General features: G+C 50.0%; 1 protein-coding gene across 1 annotated transcript; it reads left to right on the top strand.

The window, feature by feature from the left end:
• The first annotated feature begins 1,073 nt into the window (after positions 1 to 1,073).
• Positions 1,074 to 18,250, top strand: TBC1D13 (TBC1 domain family member 13). The gene is made up of 12 exons (XM_063082299.1): positions 1,074 to 1,152; positions 2,118 to 2,191; positions 3,945 to 3,985; positions 4,578 to 4,639; positions 4,794 to 4,893; positions 5,964 to 6,046; positions 8,527 to 8,686; positions 11,731 to 11,941; positions 12,446 to 12,609; positions 14,367 to 14,527; positions 14,762 to 14,819; positions 15,706 to 18,250. The coding sequence occupies exons 1-12, from the start codon at positions 1,130 to 1,132 to the stop codon at positions 15,769 to 15,771; spliced, it is 1,203 nt and encodes a 400-aa protein (XP_062938369.1). The 5' UTR covers positions 1,074 to 1,129; the 3' UTR covers positions 15,772 to 18,250.
• Positions 18,251 to 19,169: the final 919 nt, after the last annotated feature.

Genomic DNA, 19,169 nt, shown 5'->3' with positions numbered 1-19,169 from the left:
TTTCTGTCAGATGTGAGATAGGAATAGAACTTTTCTATTCCAAATGATAGTCAACTGTCCGTATTTTTCTTAATATATCATTTGTGGTCCTAACCAACATTTTAAAGGGCTGGCTGGTAGTCTTTTCATTCAGAAAAATATTTCTTGCCTGTTGTGCAATTAAGTCAATGTTTCTCCATTTTCTTATATTTCATACAAAGGAACTTAAGTTTTGTATTCTACAGAAACATTTAGCATAGCGCCGAGCACACAGTGGTAGCAGAAATTGTGGAAAGAGTGAATAAAGGAACAGACGTATGTGCGCCTGCTCTACTGGGCAGTGAGGTCCTAGTGGGCGTGCACATGAGAGCTGGAGGAGGTTTAGAGGTTATATAATCCAGTGTCCAAGTTTTCACTGATCTATAGAGAAATTTTAAAAATAAGGATGATTATGCACATATGCACGCACATGTGTAGAGAAAATCATTGTAAGGCTATCAACTATCTTTTTGGGTGAAGAATTTCTGAAATCTTGGGTTTCCTTTTCTATTGTACTGAAATTACGGTAAAATTACAGGAATTTTACTGTTTATGAAATCCAAAAGTCAAGTCAATTCAGAAACAATGGTGTAGTCCTGCTCCTCCACCCAGTAGTTACTGAGCCACCTGGTGTGTGTGAGTCACTGCTACAGGCCTCGAGGACTCAGCAGTGAAGACAAGCCGGGTGCCTGTACCGTTGAGCAGGGGAGGCCGACATTCAAGGAGCACTCATGCAATAGTTAATGTCAGGTGGGGTACGTGTAAGGAAGAAGACGCGGCGGCAGGAATATTGCGTAGATAGAAACAAGCCCAGAGACACACAGCGTTCACTGTCGCCCGCCCATCCTCAAGCTTGGGCCTGGTCTGCAGGGCGGAGAGGCGGGGCGGGGCGCACCGGGACTCTTCTAGCCCCGCCCACTCCGCCCGCCGCGGAAGCTCGGGGGGAGGGGCACCACGTGACCGGGTGGGCGTGGCCTGCCTGGCCAGGCTGGGCGGAACGTTCCCGCCTGCGGCTGCGTTTCCGGCCGGAGGATTTTGCCCAGAGCCCCGCGTCCCTGGGGGGCGGCGGCGGCGGCGGCAGAGGCGGCAGGGGGGTCCGGAAGTCAACATCATGTCGAGTCTACATAAGAGCCGGTAAGAGGTCATGGGGGTCGACCCGGCCGGACCACCGCTGGCCGGGCTTCCCCTTCTGCCCCGCAGAGGTGGGGAGCGCGGGTGCGGCCAGGAATCGAGAGCCCCCCACCCCCGGCAGAGGGTCTCGGGCGCCCAGTCTCTAGCCTCATTGCCTGTGGGACGGAGGGGGCACGGAACGGAGGTCCCCCTCCTGTCCGCGGTGTCTTTCCCTCTCTCTTCCTCACCTCGGACCCCTGGTTTCCCCCTTCCCCTGGTGTCTTCCTCATCTAGACTTCGATGACCCGGCCCCCCTTTCTTTTCCCTTCCCCCTTTTCCACTCCCTGCCTCTGTAGCCTCCTTTCTTCAAATGCTCCCCCCTCCCCCGTGTCATTTTCTTACTAGAAATGCGCGAACCCGGATTCTCCAATCTCTCCCCTCCCCCCCAGCCAGATCCTGCACATTGGCTAAATTTTGCTCACTCTTCAGTTTTCCTCCCGCACTTCTTTTTTAAACCTTGCCTGCAGGCAGACCCAGAGGTTATACTTTTGAGCATGGAGAGCTGCGTGCAGATTGCACAAGTCCGTTGTCTGTGGATCAAATTACTTCTGGTTCCTAGGGTTCGTTGAGTTCAGGTAGTGGCCGTGCTGTGGGCTGGGCCTGGCCGGCAGGAAGTGCCCAGTAAATGCCAGCTCACTAAATATTAGAGTGTGTCTAATTTTATGGTACTCATTTAAGACGAGAATATTTCTCAGGTTTTTTCACTGGCATTCTGTGTTTCTGGGCTTAGAGGAAGAAGTGATCTATAGTACTCTAGTTCCTTAAAGCTGCGTTTGGTAAGGACCTTGACTTACTTAGCTTTGCCATCTTTATGTCCTGAAGAGGGGGGGACAGGTTGGAGAACGGTGGTGTGTGGGAGCTGTGGGCTCCAGTTTAGGTCCCCTTGGGGTTTGCGTGTGTTTCATTTGCCTCCCTTTCCCCTCTCCTAGGATGGCAGATTTCCAGGATGTCCTGAAGGAGCCCTTGATTGTGTTGGAAAAGCTCCGAGAACTCAGTTTTAGTGGTAAGAGGCAATTGCATTTTTGGGGTTCCCCTAGAGCAGTGTTGTGGCTAGGATGGAGGGGAAGGTACCCAAGACTAAACTTGGTCTGTTCTGGGAGCCAGAAGACCCTTGGTGCTTTCTCCAGATTCTGTAGAGCTGAGCAAGCAGTGACCGCCCTGGGCTTGCAGGGGTTTCCCAGAGGAGTGGTGGCCACAGGGAACATGTCCATAGGCCTTAGACAGGGAGGCACCAGAGTTCTGAGAGTAACTGGAGAGAACTGAAGAGAATGAGAGGGGGAAGAAGACCTTTTGAGCCCATGGCAGGCCTTTCCTCATTCCTCAGTTAGCTTCCTGTGTTAAAGAATTTGGTTAGCTGCAGGGTGGTTCCTCATCTTCTCCCTGGCCTGGGGCTAAAGCCCACTGAGGTGGCAGTGAACTTTGGTTACTGGTAAAATTCCAGCCTTGGGACACTGCTTTTAAGGAGCCAAACCTCAGCAGTGTTTTACTTTGCCCTCCCTGGCATGGTTAATCTTCCAGCATAGAGATAACCTGCTTTTTGCCTTTCCGTCTGTATTTATTTATTGGTGGTTGGCTGATAGGGGGATCTGAACCCATGATCTTAGGGTTATAAGGCTGGGCTCTAACCAACTGAACTAACTGGCCAGCTCCCTGCCTGTCTTTAAAAACACCCCAAGGTGTTCTGTGTAGCTTCTTGTCACTGTCCTGCCCTTGTAGCTATGCCAGCAAGGAGTTCTTAAGTTTCTCCCACCATCCCCACACAGATTCTGAGGTGGGGGCATGAGCTCATGTTCATGGCAGCAGGGAAACCATAGCAACAGCTGCTCCAGTGAGGTTCCTGGCAATGTTGCAGAAGTTTGTCTTTCTGGTCAGGGCTGATATTGAGGCTACAGAGGGGAGTAGTGGCTGAGAGTTTGGGCTCTCAAGTCAGACCTGTGTTCGAGTCTTTGGTTGCTCTGTTTTACAGATAAGTTTCCTTATCTGTAAGATGAGGACGATGATGCTAATCTTGCCTACTTACTGGGGTTGTCATAAGGATTAAGTGAAATAATGTCTAAACAGCACTTAGCATTCTAAGTGCTGTACAGACATTTAATAACTTAGTGTGTATTCTGCAAATACTTATGGAAAACTTCCTGTGTGCCATGCCCCGTTCTAGGCACTGGGAATAGTAAACAAGTGTGGTTCTTGTCTTTCTGGGGCTTACCCAGTCGTGGGGGTGACAGATGTTAAATAAATATACAATTTATATTATATAATTCCAGTAGTGATGGGTACTGTGAAGGAGAAGTCACGGAGCCATTATTGTTTATAACAGGGGGACCTGACTTTGACTGGGAAGAGATGATAGGTAAAGGCTGCTCAGAGGAAGAAATATCAAGGATAAGATAGTGTTATCCTAAAAAGAACATTCCAGACAGGGAGCTCTTGGCTGGGGATTGGGGCATGGACAGAAATTACACACACAGGGGCTGGCTGGTTAGCTCAGTTGGTTAGAGCACAGTCTTATAACACCAAGGTTGTGGGTTTGGATCTCTGTACTTGGCCAGCCACAGAAAAAAAAAAAGAAAGAAAGAAAGAAAGAAAAAGAAATTACACACAGAATTAGCATCCAGTCTAGTAATCCTTCTGGCAGAAAATAATTCTTGAAGAAGTACTTCTTGCCCACTCCACTCCCTGCCAACTGGTTCCAAGGTGGAGGGCTGGGGGTTCTGGGACTCTGCCTGGGGCGTGACCTTTGCCTGCTGTGTCCACAGGCATCCCCTGTGAGAACGGACTGCGGTGCCTCTGCTGGAAGGTCGGTGTGCCTGGGGTGGGGCTTCTGCTCTGCTGAGAGTCCCTGGGTTCCTGCATGGGCTGCCCCCACCCGCAGCCCCTCCCTCCTGTTCTGCTCCTTTCCTCGCTTGTCTGAGGAAACTTTTCTGGGAAGTTCTGGGTTTTCTGTTCCTCTTGGCATTCTCTAGGATCCCCTTGGGGATGGGACACTTGTAATGCCAGTGTAGACCTCTGCTTCCTGGTTCACACAGTGCAGCAGAAATGATGCTTATTGAGACAAAGCAAAGGCTGTGCTTTGCCCAAAGCTGTTAGCTGAGGTAGTGGTGGAGGCCCCGTATCCTGGTTGCTAGCACCTTTGAGCACAGGTTTTATTATCATTTGGAAGAGTCTGTGTGAGGAAAGCAGAGGAAAGGGCTGTTTCAGGATCAAGGAGGAGGGAGGCAGGGGGTGGAGGGAAGGCCACCCCCAGCTCACACCTATGCTCCTGGGTTCCATCCCATTTTGTCTTCTCTGGGCTTTCTGAGATGCTTTTCTTGAGGCCCGTCAGCCTCCGCCTACTGTCCAGGGTTGTGGCGGGGGAGTCGCCAGAGCTTTGCCCCTCTCCCTCTGTGCAGATTCTCCTGAACTACCTCCCCTTGGAGAGAGCTTCATGGACTTCCATCCTGGCCAAACAGAGGTGAGACCCTGTGAGAGGGTGATGATGGGAAGGCCTTCGCATCAGACTGAACTGGTGGTGCTGAGACTGTCCTGCCTCCTGTTGCTGCGTCTCTATCTGGGCTCCCTGGGCGAGACCTTTGGGAATCATCCCTCTCTCCTCTTTTCTCTTGCAGGGAACTGTATTCTCAGTTCCTGAGGGAAATGATTATCCAGCCTGGCATTGCTAAGGCCAACATGGGTGTGTCCAGGGAGGATGTGACCTTGGAGGACCATGTGAGCAGGGGTTTGAGGATACAGAGTGGGAAGGGGTGGGGGGCTTTATTTATTTATTTATTTATTTATTTATTTATTTATTTATTTAAAGATGACCCGTAAGGGGATATTAACCCTTGACTTGGTGTTGTCAGCACCACGCTAAGCTAGTGAGCAAACCAGCCATCCCTATATAGGATCCTAACCCATGGCCTTGGTGTTATCAGCACCGCACTCTCCTGAGCGAGCTATAGGCCGGCCCTGGGGTAGGGGCTTTAAATAGGCAAGGTCCCCCCATGCCAGAGGATAGGCACAGCCTGGCATTGGTCTGCTCTAGATCTTCCATTACTTCCTTTCTGCATTTCGTTGCTCAATCCCTGAAGACAGTTGTCTCCCCCCACTTCTCCCCAGGCCCAGCCTAACCACAGGGGCCCTGGCCCCAGGCAGTAATCCAGAGGATAAGCCAGTGTTCTGTGCCAGGTGCTCCGAGGACACAGTCTCCTTCACCTCTCATCCCCATTCCCCGAGGAAGGTGCTATGATTGTATAGTTGAAGAAAGGTCAGGGCAGCAGGGAGGGTAAACTGCTTTTCTGTGGCCTGGAGGAAGCCTTGTGCTCTCCTCAAATTCTGAGCTCTTCCCTGTACGTTTCCCAGTGCAGGAAGTGGAGATGCATTGGCCCCAGGCCCATCCTCCAAGGACAGAAATTGACGACTCAGCATTGATGAATGAGGTTCGAGGAGACCTAACGACAATATTTATGCATTCATTTAGCAGGCATTTAGTGAGCACCTGCTACATGCAGAGTTCAAGAGCTATGGCAGTGGACAGAAGGAACAGAGTCCCCACCAAGCAGGGATAGTCAGAGCAGACTGCAAGGAGTGGCTGGTGGCTGTGGACTTTGAATGGGATGTGGGAGGATGTGGGAAGGCCTGTACCATCCCCTTTGAGTAGCTTGCAGGCTATCTCAGGACCAGTGCTGGCTCTGTGGTAGAACTGTTGGTGCGAGGCTGCTGGTCAAGCCTTCAGGCTAGAATCTGCCCCTGGGGCCCTTGCCGGGCCTTGGACAGAGCAGCTTCTTTTCTTCCCACAGCCACTCAACCCCAACCCCGACAGCCGGTGGAACACCTACTTCAAGGACAATGAGGTGCTGCTGCAGATTGACAAAGATGTACGGTAAGCAGGGCACCCAGGGCTGGGAGCTGGCCAATGTGACTGCTGGGGGTTTCTGCAGCTCTGTCCTTTCCTTTCCCTGCTCAGGTCCACAAGGTAGGTGTTTCAGGAGCTGCTAGTGGATTGTACCAGGAGTTAGGTCCAGGCCCCACTGATGAGAGGCCTGAGAAAGGGGCTGGACAGTGAAGTGAGTGGGTGGGGATTCCTTACCCATGCCTGGTTTCATTTGTACCCCAGGTGCATGGATCCATCTGATCATTCATTCGACAAGTATTGAGCCTCTACTATATGCCAGTCTCAGTGCTAAGCTCAGGTTGAGCTCTGAGTAGGCAGACATAGTCCCTCTCCTTAAGGAACTTAGAGCCTAGAAGGGAAGATGGCAAGACAGACATTCAGCCAATCTGATCTTACGTGCAGTCAGCTTTTGTGAACACTGCAGGAAAAGTTCAGGGAGGCCACGCCTGAGGAAGCAGTGTTTGAATGGAGATGTGAGGAGGTGGAGGCCTCAGGGAAGAGTGAGGGAAAGTCCGTTGTGGGTGGGGAACTGCCTGTGGGAAGGCCTGGGAGCCCCTGGAGCTTGGCACATTCAAGGAGCAATGAGAAGGCCAGTGTGGGAGGCAGGGGTCGGACCTTGGACTGGATCCCAAGGGCACAGGGTAGTCATGCAGAGATTTAAAACAGAGTGACAGGGTCAGATATGTGTTTTTAAAAAATTGCAAGCTATGATGTGTGCATGCTTTCCTGCTTGGTAAAGAAATGTGGAAACGCTGGCTCTGCCACCCTGCTGGGCTGGGGTGCCTACAAGCGTGTAGGATCTCCCATAGGCTGCCTGAGGCACTAGTAGGAAGGCCTTGTCTGCAGGGCAGCAGAGTGGCTAAGAGCTTGGATTCTGGAGTCTGTTCACCTGATTTCAGTTTCTCCCTTACCAGTTGTTAGCTGTGTGACCTTGAGCAAGTGACTCAGGCTGTCTGAGCATTATTTTCTTCTGTGAATTAGGAGTATGATGGTTCAGGTTCAGGGCATAGAGTGGGGCCTGGATCTCCACAGATAAATAGGACTGTCATGCTGGTCCCAGCACAATGCGCAGGCCCTTAAAATCATCAGTTCTCCATTAGAGAAGGGTCTTGGGAACTCATCATCTCCCTTTTACAACAGCCTGCCTGAGTCCTCCTGCACTCTCCTTAGTCAGGCAGGACAAGCTGCTTTCCGTCCCACATGATGACCTTTCAAGTGTTGACAAAGGGCAGCTACCGGGTGCCCAGGTCAGTCTGCACCAATGCAGACCAGGTGCAATTCCTTCAGCCGCTTCTCCAGGAACTGCTGAGTGCCTCTGTGAGTAGGAGTTTAGAAATAAACAAGACCGAAAGGGTTTCTGCCCTCAGAGACCTTCCAGTTTACGTGAGAAGACAGATATTAAACTTGTAAACAAATACGTAATTGCAAATATTGTACATGCTGTGAAGGAAGAAAAAGCTGGTGCTCTGAAAGAGACAGAGGGGCCCCTGTCTTAGACTGGGGGTCAGGGAAAGCTTTTCTCAGGAGGTGACTCAGCATGAGACTTGAAAGAAAAGGAGGCTGTGGTGAGGCAGAGAGCTGGGCAGAAGAGCTTCCAAGGCTAAGGAACAGCATGTGAGAGTGCCCTGTGGCCTGGGAAGGAGGTGCATGGCAGGATAAAGTCAAGACCATGGGTGCTGCTCAGGCCCATCTTTGGCTGGCCCCAGGGGATCCCAGCACAGGGCGGCTCAGCCAGGCTGCAGGGGAAAGGGAGCTCGTGCTTCCTTTGTTCTCAGGCTGGCGTTGGTGCAGCCTCTACCCACGAGGTTTTCGGATGGCCGTGTTTAAGTCAGGAACCATGTCTTGAACCGGGTTCTGGGAAGGGACTGGGGAAACAGGTTCTGTCTTCTACTAGTAGTGATAGTAACACGTTGTTCAGTGTTTCTAGTGGGCAAGTTTGCGATGCGCTGTGTTAGAAGTCTGAAAAATATGCATATGTGTGATACATACGTTTTTTAGACTTGCTCGTGTTCTAGAGACTGTCTCCTAACTGCTTTTTCCTCTCACTCTGTCTTGGATGTCCTTCCACGTCAGCTGTATGATGTTCTGCTATATGTTGCGTAACTTACTTGACGAAACCTCTTTTGCTATTATGAACCACACTACAGTTAACACCCTGTGTATGGTTGATAAATATTTTTGATATGGAAAGATGTTTGTGGTTTAAGAGAAGAGTTAGGTTGTATAATCATAAAGACACTTAAAAAAAGTGTGTGTATCTATTTGCAAATACACATAGAATATGGGCATATATACAAATATGACTTGCTTTTTTAAAAACGGAATTTTAAAAAAAATAAATGTAGTAATTAAAAACAAACAAACAATGTTTTGGGGGTTGCTTGGGGTCTCCTGGCAGCAGGGTGCTGATGGGGTGGCCAGAACCTCCACCCTGAGTAACAGGATTCTCTCCTGTTCTCTCTTGACAGGAGGTTGTGCCCAGACATATCCTTCTTCCAGAGGGCCACCGAGTACCCCTGCCTCCTCATCCTGGATCCCCAGAATGAGTTTGAGACCCTTCGTAAGCGGGTGGAGCAGACGACGCTGAAATCCCAGACAGTGGCCCGCAACCGGAGTGGGGTTACAAATGTGAGCCAACTGGAGGCGCACAGGGACTCCCCTAACAGTGTTTGCCTTCCTGCTTCCCTTGGACCACAGGGCATCAGGCCCATGACCATCTGCCCTGATGGTTACCCAAAGCAACCTTGGTTCTGCCAGGTTGACCTCTGGGGCACTTTCTGGGCACTGGGTGAGGTTCATCGTCCTCCTGCTGCACCTCCGTCATGTGGAAGAATTGGCTGTGAAAAAGCAATTCCAAGTGTGAGACAGTGAGGGGAGCAGTGCTGATGATGAGCACTGACTAATCAGATCAAAAGACTAATCGGGGAGCAAGGAAGTGACATTTAAACTCGAAGAATAAAGAAAGGGCATTCCAGGTGGAGGGGAGGGCACATGCTGGAGTCCTAGCGCAGGAGAGAGCGTAGTGTGTTCCAGCGTGGCGAGGGGAACGCAGAGGGTGCTGCAGGAGGCAGGAGAGGTCAGGGGTGTGGAGGCCACTCAGGGCCTTTGTCCTGGGGACAGGGAACCCCTGCATTGTTCAGGGCAGTGACGTGATTCAGGTCTGCTTTACTAAAAGCTTGCTGTGGGTGCTGTGGAGCTGTAGGAATGGAGGTTCAGAGGCCACTTGGGAGGTGGCTGCAGTCATCCAGGCCAGAGTGGTGGTGGCTGGGCTGGAGTGGAGCTGAGAAAGGTCCATGAGAGACTTAGGAGGCAGAACTATCAGGACTTGTGCTGTGCCAGTCATGTGACATTTGATCTCCTGTCTTCTAGCAGATTCCTGTAACTCTGAGAAATTCCTTGTAGCCCAACAAGTGGATTACCTTGTTCCTTAATTTATACCTACTGCTTTTTTTTTTTTTTTTTTTTTTTTGACTGGTAAGGGGATTGCAACCCCCGGCATGCTGTTGTCTGCACCACGCTCAGCTAGTGAGTGCATGGGCCATCCCTATATAGGATCTGAACCCACGGCCTCAGCACCACCAGCTCTGCACTCTCCCGAGTGAGCCATGGGGCTGGCCCTTATACCTACTGCTTTGGTACCTGGCACTGTGGCTTGTTCCCCAAAACTTTTCACTGTCTTTTGTCAATGGAAAAACCCTTCTCTGTAGCCTCCAGCAAGCTAGAGACAGACACTATTGCAGAAGCTTTGTTCCCCAAGAGAATAACTTTGATCAAGGCTCTGGCAGGGGCAGCAGGGGGAGATACAGCCCACTGCAGGGTTTCAGATGCCTGTGACAGAGGGGTGTCCAATGGAATAGCCACGAGGAGCAAAATGCTTGGTTACATAACCACGTGGCTCACTTTGTGGGCAGTCCTCGTGGCTGCTATTTCCTGGCTGAAGGGCCTCCTTCATTCCTTTCATTGTAGTGACAGGGGTCTGAGAGCCAGGCTCTTACCATTTTAACTTTTTGACCTAGTCCTTGTGGCAGAGAACCTGTCAGAAACTTCATTGCTACACCTCCAGACTTGTGGTTGGGTGGTTTGAATTAAAGTTGACCATCTGTGTGACACTGGGCAAGTAATACCAGGCTCATGTTCATGGGCCTCTGATTCTTTTTCCATAAACTGGGCATAATCATTTGTGCCCTGCCTGGCTTTTGCATTGCCAGGAGGATGAAATGAGGTCATGGCTGTGCAAATTCTTGGAAAACTCAAAAGCACTGGGCATCCTCAAGAGGCAGCCTGCCCTAGAGGCCTGACCTGAGGTTCTGGAATCAGCCAGTCTAGGTTCAAGTCCCAGTGCCACCACTTAATGTGAGACATTTAATGAGCCAAATATCTCTGAGCCTCAGTTTTATCATCTTAAAAATGTTGACAATCCCTGTACCGGCCAGCAAAAAAAGAAAAAGAAAATGATGTTGAAAGAATATTTTAGGTTGTTCAGAGGATCGAATGGAGGAATGCTTGAACAGCGCTATCTGGCACATAGAAAGCTCTCAGTGAATGCTACTGAGATGTCTGTGTGTGTCTCTGTGCACATATATATGCACACATCTGTATATAGGTAATGGGAGGGGTAGTTTAATGTCCTTAGAACCCTGTGCTTCCAAGAGAGCTTCCTATGCTGTCTCTGCCTGGGTTCTCTTTTACAGGTAACCCCACTTCTGGCACTTTTGATCAAGTAGGTCTAGGGCAGAGCCCAGTCACCTGAATATTTACAAAGTTCTTGAGGGATTTGGATGGGCACCTGGTGTTGGGGCCCCTGCTCTGTTGCACGAGTCTTTAGTGGGGGTCATCATCTCTTTATTCATCTCCCAACCTTTTCTTATGAAAAATTTTAAACATTCAGAAAGTTGGAAGAAGAGTACAATGCACACCTATATACTTTTGCCCTAAATGCAACAATCATTAACATTTTGTCATATTGCTTTATTTGTGTGTGTGTTATATGTAGAGAGAGTCGTTGCAGGTGCCTGACCTTCACCCCCAAGTACTACAGTGGGCACCGGGAATAAGAGCATCCTTCTACTTAGCACTGGCACCTCTAAGAAGATTAACAATAATTCCATAATATCACCTGATATCCAACCCAGGATCAATTGAGATCAGTTGAGATGTCCTCAGTTGTGCCAGGAATATCTTGACTGTTTTATTCCAAGTCAGGATCCAGTCAAAGTTTCTGGCTTGCATAGGGTGTTATGTTTCTTTAGTCTCTTGATTTAGAACAGGCCTCCGCTTCCCACCCCCGTCCTCCCCCACAGCAGTTGACTTTGAAGAGTCTTGGCCAATCATCTGTTTTTGACATATTTAAAGGTTTTTGTTTTAAATTGAAGTGTAACTTATGTACAGTAAATGCACAAATTTTAAGAACACAATTAGATAAATTTTTTCTTATGTGTACACCTAAGTAACTGCCAGTCAGTCAAGATACAAAACATGTCCATCATCCAGAAAGTTTCTTCACGACTGTTCTCGTCGGTACCCTTCACCTCAGAGGTAGCTGCTATTCTGGTTTTTATCACCATAACTAGATTTTAGTCTTGTACAATAGCTGGAAGTTAAGGCCAGGCTTAATGGTAAACATTTCTGGCAAGAACAATTGTCCCTCTTAACGGGCTCCTCCTCTTCCCCAGATGAGCTCCCCACACAAGAACACTGGGCCATCATCCCTGAATGAGTACGAGGTGCTGCCCAATGGCTGTGAAGCCCACTGGGAGGTGGTGGAGCGGATCCTGTTCATCTATGCCAAGCTCAACCCTGGCATTGCATATGTGCAAGGCATGAATGAGATCGTGGGGCCCCTCTACTACACTTTTGCCACTGACCCCAACAGCGAGTGGAAAGGTAAAAGGGCTCAGGCTGCCCGTGTCCCTCACTGCTGGCCCCTAGAGCAGTGGCCGAAGCCGGAGGGCTGGCGGGGCTCAGGCTGTGCAGCGTGCTTCCCCTCGTGGGCCTCCTTTCTCTCTCTGTCAGGTGGGGGTGGCCCACATCGTCTCTAGGACCCTTTCTGGCCCCAGCCTTCTAGAATGTTGGATGTTTACTGATCTCTTGATATTTGTAACTTAATTTCTGGTAGAAGAGATGAGATGTGTATACAAGAAGCTGAGTGATAAAGATTTAAAATGTCACCGGGAGAGCATGCCATAAATCACGAAATGAGTGTTTAGTGTTGCCAGAAGATGTGGGAAGAGAGATGACGTCCTTACTCTGGGGGTGGAGAGTGGTCAAGGACAGAGGGAGGACTGGGCTGCTCCACTGTTAGGGTGGAGCAGTGTGGTGGGGCTGGGGGGATGTCCCCCAGGTTGGGCTGGGCCTCCAGAGCACCTCTTCCCCTGCCGACTCTCCCAGAGCATGCTGAGGCAGACACCTTTTTCTGCTTCACCAACCTCATGGCCGAGATCCGGGACAACTTCATCAAAAGCCTGGATGACTCACAATGTGGCATCACCTACAAGATGGAAAAGGTGTACTCTACCTTGAAGGAGAAGGACATGGAACTCTACCTGAAACTGGTAAGGACCCCAGGACCACATAGGCAAGGACAGATGGCAGAAAGGGGCACAGGACAGGTTCCAGAGCAGCCCAGACCCAGGGTGAGGTCTGGCTTGAGTCTGGGGCTTGAAAGTGGCTGCTGCTGCTGCCACACACTGACATACGTGCTGAGGCAGGCCTGGGACCCCCGAGGCCCGGGGCAGGGGGGCTTTGAGAATTGTACGGATGTGCACCAGGCACAGTGCGGGCGTTTACCGTACACCACGCTAGTTAAGCCTGTTAGTAGTCTTCTGAGATGAGTATTAGCTTCATTTATTTTGATTTTTTTATTGAAACGTATTGATTATCCATATTTGTGGGGTATACAGTTCTGTTTCAATATATGTATACAATAGGTGATGATCAAAGTAATTAGCATATTCATTACAAAACTTCATCCTTTCTTTATGATGAGGATGTTTGATCTTCTCACTTCTCGCCATTTGATAACATGCAGAAGATCATTGTTAATTATAGATGCTTACCTTGACTGTACACCAAGAGAACTTATTTTTCTTATCTAGCAGTTTTGTGTCCATGAACCAGCCGCTCACTGTCCTCTCCCTTTCCCTCTCCCACCTCTGGTAACCACAGTCCTGCTCTCTTCTCTGAAACAGATAGATAGATTGATTGGATGATTGATTGATTGCTAGCTCCCACATATGAGTGAGGATGTGGTATTTTTCTTTCTGTGCCTGAGTTATTATTATTATTTTTTTAAAGATGACTGGTAAGGGGATCTTAACCCTTGACTTGGTGTTGTCAGCACCAAGCTCTCCCAAGTGAGCCAACTGGCCATCCCTATGTAGGATCCGAACCCGCGGCCTTGGTGTTATCAGCACCACACTGTCCCAAGTGAGCCACGGGCCAGCCCTGTGCCTGACTTATTTAAACTTCACACATAATTTTCTCCAAGCTTATCCATGCTGCTGCAGATGGCAGAATTTCATTCTTTTTTACAGCTGCGTATTATTCTATTGTGTATATAAACCACATTTTCTTTATTCCAACTGTCAGTTAATGAATTGACTTCATTTTTAAAAATGGAAAATAATTTTTAAAATGATTGTACTGGCATTCCATATTTCAGAAAACATTTCAGTAAAAAGAAAAAAAATTACGTAAAAACAAAAACAGTTTTGTGAAAAAGAAGATACATGCAAACATACCTTTTAAAACAAATATGGAATTATGTTTTTGCTGTTTGGTAGTATGCTCTTTCAGTTAATAATATTCACTGCAGCTGACCAGAGGGCTCATGTCTTGGGAGTGATTGCCTTGTAGGGTTGATGCATGGATTAAATAAGTGAGACAATGTGTTGAACATGCTGTGCACAAAGCCAGGCTTATAGTAAGTGTCCAGTGAAGTCACTCTGCGTGTCCACAAATCCAAAGTTATAACCTGCACCGTGTTTTCAAAGAATTTGAGCCATCATTTATAAATCCGGAGAGCTTATATAAAAGACTGGGTTTCTGGCTTCTCTTGAAAAATTGGAAGGTCTGATGACGTTGGTTGGCAGCAAGCAGTAACTGCCCCTTTAACCGAGCGAAGCTCTCTGGGTGGCCCAGTGCCACACCCCTTCAGTGTGCCAAACACTCAAACCTGGCCTGCTTCGTCCTCCTTGACTTAGGGCCTGGGCCCTGCTGTTTATCTGAATTCACTTCTAATAGGCTGCATGGTATTACCTGGCAACCAACCAACTCCAATTCTTGCCACCCCACCCCCCTCCGCCCCCAGCAAGAGCAGAACATCAAGCCCCAGTTCTTTGCCTTCCGCTGGCTGACACTACTACTGTCCCAGGAGTTCTTGCTGCCTGACGTCATCCGTATCTGGGACTCGCTCTTCGCCGACGACAACCGCTTTGACTTCCTCCTCCTCGTCTGCTGCGCCATGCTCATGTGAGTGCGGCATGACCTGGCATCGGCTCACCTGTCCTGTCCTGGAGAGAAACTATAGAGGGGAGGACCCTCTGCCCCAAAGGGTGGGCAGGGGCTGTTCTCACATGGCTGGAGTGAGCCTCTGGAATTCTTGGGAGGCCTCCAGACCAAACTCACTGTGGGTGGTGAGGAAGAAGCGGGAAGGAGATGTCTGCAGACCAGGGTCCCAGTGCTTTTGCTGATTGTTTTTCTTAGACTGATCCGGGAGCAGTTGCTGGAAGGGGACTTCACCATAAACATGCGGCTCCTGCAGGTAATGGGAATTTGGAGGGCAAGCCCAGTTTTAGCCATAAGGCAGCACCCACTCACCCCAAGCACCCACCCCCACCAGCCGCTGTGATAGGCTGGGGTCAGGAACAGTAGAGTGTAGGGGGGTAAGAGTCCAGACCTGTGAGGCAGATCTGGATTTGAATTCCAGCTCTGCCACTGACATTTGAGTGTCAAGTGACCTTGTGCAAATGACATGGCCTCTCCAAACCAAGTATTGTACATAAGTTAGTGCCCAGGACTCAGCAGACACCAGAACATGGCAATGCTTGTTGGCAATCATGCTCAGACTTGGGGAAGGAAGTGTGGAGCAGAGTGATTAGAACATTGGGCTGAAGGGCCAGATAGCTTTGGGGTCACATCTTTGTTCTGCTGTGCTTGTCCTGCAGTCTGAACCAAGTGACAGCCTCTCCAGGCCTCAGTTTCTTCACCAATGCGTGGTCTAGGGTTGGTTTTCAGCAACTTCATTGACTAGATCTGTACAACGGGCCTAATCACAGTAACCCCCTCACAGGGCTGTCAAGGTGACTCATTGAGCTAATGCATAACAGTGCCTGTCCAGTACCAGGCACGGTATGAGTGGAGCTCAGGGTTCGATGGCAGGAGGTGGGGACAGATGATGCGGGATGGTCCTGAGGAAAGGGCTGTGAGTGGTACCTTTGGGTGGTACTGGTTGGTTGGTCAAGTTAGTGCTGCAGTGGGGTGTGGGGGTTTGGCAAGTATCAGTGGGGTATCTGGTATTCTGTGGTCCCTGCTCCTGAGGCCCTGGGTCCAGCGTGGTGACAGGTCCTGGAGGAAGGGTACAGGTGTGGCAGAGGTGGGAGAGGGTGAGCTGGCTTGAGAGGCACATTGTTGGTCTTTCCCATGCCCAGGATTACCCCATCACAGATGTCTGCCAGATCCTACAGAAAGCCAAGGAACTCCAAGACTCAAAGTAGCCTGGCAGCATGAGGCCCAGTTTTTGGAGAGAAGCCACCCGACCTCTGTGCCGTGGCATCCAGGATGTGCAGCCGCCTGTGGGATACCCAGCCCAAGAAGAGGCTTCAGGATTGGCCCATTCCAGGCCTTCTTGCCCTGGCTCTTGCCACCCAGGCCGTTCCCACTAGGGGCACACTGTGCTGTGTTCCTTCCCTGCCCAGCAAGTCCTGGCCTCTCCCTGCTCTTTAGCCCTGTGCCCCTTTGCCCAGGCCGCTGAGCAGGGTCAGAGCTCGTGAGGTTCTGTTTTGTGGAGCTGGGGGCCATTCGGGGGCACTGGGAGGCTGGCAAGGGCCCCTCCCTGCCTCTACTCTGTTGCTCCCTTGTTTCCTGCCTCCGGCCTTCTGGGCACTGGTCAGGGGAGGTGCTTGGCAAATGGGCCAGAAACCACTTCTGCTGGGGGTTGGTGCTCAGGCTTCTCCATTGGGAAGGTGACTCTGAAGGAGCTAAGCAGCTGCCAGGCCCAGGTCACACCTTTGTCTCCGTCTCACTGTTGGTGTGTATGTCCCTGAATCCCCCAGGTGTTCGTTTCTCCCCCGTGTGTGTGAGGGTATCATTGTGTCCATCTCGGCCTCTGCTGCTTCTGTCTCTCTACCTCTCTGTCTCTGTCCCCTCCACCTCTTTCCTGGAGGGTGCGCGTGGCTCTCATTCTGTGTGGTCCTCCTCCGTTACTCTCCCTCTGCCCTTCTCTTGGGGTGCCTTATCCTGAGCCTCTCCTCCCTCCTCCGCGCACTCCCCTGAACCCGAGAGACAGAGTGGGGAGTCTGGCTCAGCAAGGCTCCTGAAGGTCAGCTTGGGCCTTTGCATCCTGTTCCCATCCCCCAGCCCGAGGCTCCCTGGTCCCCCAGACTGGGTGGGAGTCCCAGTGCCTCATGAGAGGGCCCTGAACCTGCTCCCATGACAGAAATCCTAGAAACCAAGAGCTGCTGAGAAACGCTGATCTACGAAGCCTTGAGCCTCCCACCCCTGCTTTCTCCCTGGGATGGAGGAGGGAGAAGCTGGAGAGCTGGCTCTTTCCAGAGCTTCCCAAAGCCCCTCCTGTCCCAAAGGAAAAGGGCATTAAGGCGATTCTGTCCCAAGTTGGAATCTGAGTGTTTTAGGGGAGTTATTCCTTTGGCTCCCAGGCCCCTCTCCCCCAGGGCGGTGAGTCCCACAAAGGGCAGGTGGCACCAAAGGGTGCCTCCCTGGGGCCAGGTGTAGCTGAGCTCAAAGTCCTGGGTCCTTTCAGTGCTAGGAGGGCCATGTCTGCGCCGTTGTGTGCCCCTCCGCCCCGTGCAAGCTGAAGGAGGTGCTGGCCTTCTCCCCCGGTCACTCTGAGCAGGAGCAGTTGACTGCTCCCAGTTCTGGAGGAGCAGGGCTATTCTGACCAAGTCCCCTCCCTCCTTTTGTAAGGAGGGTAGGAGTTTTGGGTCTGGAAGGCTGGGTAATGGAGTGAGGGGCTTCATCCTCCTCTCCCCAAACCGGCCAGCAGGAGCCGGGCCCCAGTAGTCCTCTTGTCCCAAAGCCTGCCTGAGTCTGGTGGGCAGGGCTTCTTGCCACCCTCCCCCGCCTGGTCCGCGGTGCTGCTGGGATGTTCCGCACTTGCCTTTTTGCCTCCTCTCCCAACAGTATTTGGGAAACTTTTACTATTTATTCAGACTCCTGGCTATTTATTGCAGATTGGCAAGTGTTTTGGGGCTGGGAAAGTAGAAAGGAGGAGACACGGTCCTTTTCATTTCCCAAGGTCAAAGTCAGCATCTTCTTCCTCTGCCTCTGGGACCTTCCTGGCTTCCCAGCAGGGGCTCTGAGCTCTGTACTGGAGCTGAGTGTACAGGAGACAAGAGCACTGGTACACTTGCCAGACTCAAAGACCCCTGGGATGAGGCAGACACTGCTTCCTGCCAGCCTTGTGCACCCTCTACCCAGAACTTGTCAGCTGGTGGTTCAGCCCCAACTTTGACCCCTTCACAGTCCGAGTCTTGGGCCACTGCCTGGGACCCAGCAGACACTGCCCAGGACACCTGATGCATTCCCTCTTCCCATCACCTACCCTCCCTCCTGGGACCATACTACTTGAATCACTACTTCTGATTTGCCTTCATGGCAGAGCCGGGTCCAGTGCTCTTTCCTTGACCTTAAAGTGAAGGTCAAGAGCACAAGGACCATGTCTTAGTTAGGCTGAGCTCCCTGGTGTGATAATACCTGAGGAAAGGACCTGCCTTTGGTGATTCCCCACCTCCAGATTTTCGAGGGAGGTTCCCACAAAGCCAGATCATCAGAGATTTCCTGCTTGACAAACTGCCCCCAGGACTTCAGACACTTACAGATTGAGCTGTATGAATTCAGCAGGTATCACTCCAGGGGGTCAGAATGTTAGTCTGCTTTTGTTTTTCATCTGTTTTGTTCCTTTAATTGATGCTGTTGATGATGAGTTGTCTTTAATAAACCATGTGTTCTTTGCAATGGGCACTGGTGCTGTGATGGACTGAAACTTTTGAGACAAGGGATCAGGGAAGAAAGTTCTTGCAGGGATGGGGGTAGAGTCTCCTAGAGTGGTGTAGAAAAAGTCCGGGAGATCCTGTTCACCTCCTCTAACTCAGCTGCAGTAATCTGCAGCTGGGGGAAGGAGTGTGGACTTGGGAAGGAGGTACTACACACGATTACATAGGAAGTTATTTTTTAGATTTAAAAAATGTAGATCATCTCATTAGATGCAGAATAAGCATTTGACACAGTCCAACATCTTTTCATGATAAAAACTCAATAAATTGGGCACAGAAGGAATGTACCTCAACACAATAAAAGCTGTATATGATAAGCCCATACTCGATGGAAAAGTTGAAAGCTCTTCCTCTAAGATCAGGAATAAGGCAAGGATGCCACTCCAACCACTTCTGTTCATCAGTACTGGAAATCCTAGCCAGAGCAATCAGGCAAGAGAAAGAATAAGCTCCCAAATAGGAAGGGAAAAGTGGGGTTGTATGTATTTGCTAACAATGTGGTCTTGTAATAATAGAAAACTCTAAAGCCTCCACCAAAAAACTATTAGAACTAATAAATAAACTTGCAGTATACAAAATTAACTCACAAAAATCAGTAGCATGTCCATTATATACTAGCAACAAACAATCTGAAAAATCAAGAAAATTCGATCTATGATAGCTACAGATAAAATAATAAATTAAAAATAAATTTAATCAAGGAGGTGAAAGACCGTGCGCTGAAAACTATAAAACATTAATGAAAGAAGTTGAAGAAAACACAGATAAATGCAAAGGTAGCCTGTGTTCGTGAACTGGAAGAATTGTTAAAATGCCCATACTACCCAAACTGATCTGCAGATTCAATGCAACCCCTATCAATGTTCCAGTGTCATTTTTCT

The sequence above is a fragment of the Cynocephalus volans genome, chromosome 17, assembly GCF_027409185.1.
Source record: "Cynocephalus volans isolate mCynVol1 chromosome 17, mCynVol1.pri, whole genome shotgun sequence".
NCBI lineage: Eukaryota > Metazoa > Chordata > Mammalia > Dermoptera > Cynocephalidae > Cynocephalus > Cynocephalus volans.
Note: the sequence above shows the minus strand (reverse complement) of the source record. Positions and strands in the feature narration are given on the sequence as shown.

Coding starts and splice junctions, on each gene's coding strand:
- TBC1D13 (XM_063082299.1), top strand. CDS start 1,130: ATGTCGAGTCTACATAAGAGCCG. Junction 2,192..3,944: donor CCGAGAACTCAGTTTTAGTG/GTAAGAGGCAAT, acceptor CTGTGTCCACAG/GCATCCCCTGTGAGAACGGA. Junction 4,640..4,793: donor TCCATCCTGGCCAAACAGAG/GTGAGACCCTGT, acceptor TTTCTCTTGCAG/GGAACTGTATTCTCAGTTCC.